This window comes from Bison bison, unplaced genomic scaffold, assembly GCF_000754665.1.
Source record: "Bison bison bison isolate TAMUID 2011002044 unplaced genomic scaffold, Bison_UMD1.0 scf7180017864375, whole genome shotgun sequence".
NCBI classification, from domain to species: domain Eukaryota; kingdom Metazoa; phylum Chordata; class Mammalia; order Artiodactyla; family Bovidae; genus Bison; species Bison bison.
In genome coordinates this window covers 2,524,625-2,525,847 of record NW_011494947.1, presented here as the reverse complement: position 1 = coordinate 2,525,847, position 1,223 = coordinate 2,524,625, and the positions used below count along the sequence as shown (strand labels likewise).

The following is a 1,223-nucleotide window of genomic DNA, read 5'->3' as shown; positions in this document are numbered from 1 at the left end:
CAAGGTTTTCTTGCCAGAGGGATGTTGTCTTAATGGGATGGAGAACAAGATTTTTTTTTCCATTGTTAACTTTCAGAACCACAGTCTGTACCCAGTGGAATGTGCTCACTCACAGTTGCACTTCAGATGTCAACCCCTGACGTCCTGGTGGAGACTGTCAAAACTTCAGTTATCCTACAGAATCACTCAGGCCACCTACCTTTAAGCCAGGGCCAGCACAACCAGCTCTGCCTGTTCAGATTTGTGGTCCAAGGGCATCCTCGGCTCCAGGCCCCCGGAGGAGGGGGCTGAAACACAGCAGTCTGCCACGGGGCTGTGCCAGATGTGGTATCTCTTGTTACCTTGCCTTTCTGGTCTTTTGAGCTCCTTTTTGACACCATCCAGGGTTTTTTTGCTTCAGCAAAGTTGGAAATCAAAAGTAAGCACCCACCTAACCAATCCTGCTGCTTTTATAATTCCTATTGTCGTCCTTTATAAGAACACCCCACACCTTCTCAGTATCTTGGTTTTTGAGGCCAGAGGAGAAGAGGGGTCAGGTGGAGAGGGGCCCTTCCCAGGATGCTGGCCCCTTCACCCCCGGCCAAAACGGAAGCTGAAGCCCCCTTTCTTCCTGCTGTAGCCATTGAGCTCCTCAGCCAGGGTTCCCAACAGGCCCCCCACCTTCTCGGCCTCCCCCAGGAGGCCAGTGGCCTCGCTGCCATCGTCCTGCCTCCCGAGACGCAGCTGGAAGCCAGCACGCGCCTTGCCTGACGCCCGCAGCTCCTTGGCCGTGACGAGCAGGGCATGTGGGTACGGGGCTCTCGGCCACCCAGGGGAGCCCCACGGAAAGGGGCGTCCCCCCGCCAGGTCCATCCAGCTCATTTCACGTCCGGTGCCCCCTACGGCATCCACAGGCTCCTCTGTGTCCAGCACCGGGAAGCAGGCACCCAGGGGCAGGAACAGGAGGTAGGGCAGGGAGTAAGGGCTCCGCATCTGGTCCAGAGGAGAGAGAGGAGGGGGTTACGGGCTGCACCCTGAGGCCACGCACAGCCATGCACGTGCTTCCCGGGAACCCGGGCCGCCGTCAAAGGCGTGATCTGGCGGCTCGGTTGAGCCCAGCCTGCAAGCAGCGAGAGGAAGTGTCACCACGTTGCGGGAACCAGGCCTTTATTTTCTTAGCAGGTTCAGGAGCCAGCCACACCAATTAGGCTGATTCTCCCTCTCTTGCAATCTTTTGATGGCTT

General features: G+C 57.6%; 1 protein-coding gene across 1 annotated transcript; it reads right to left on the bottom strand.

The window, feature by feature from the left end:
* Positions 1-570: 570 nt before the first annotated feature.
* Positions 571-972, bottom strand: QRFP (pyroglutamylated RFamide peptide). The gene has a single exon (XM_010856796.1). The coding sequence runs from the start codon at positions 970-972 to the stop codon at positions 571-573; it is 402 nt and encodes a 133-aa protein (XP_010855098.1).
* Positions 973-1,223: the final 251 nt, after the last annotated feature.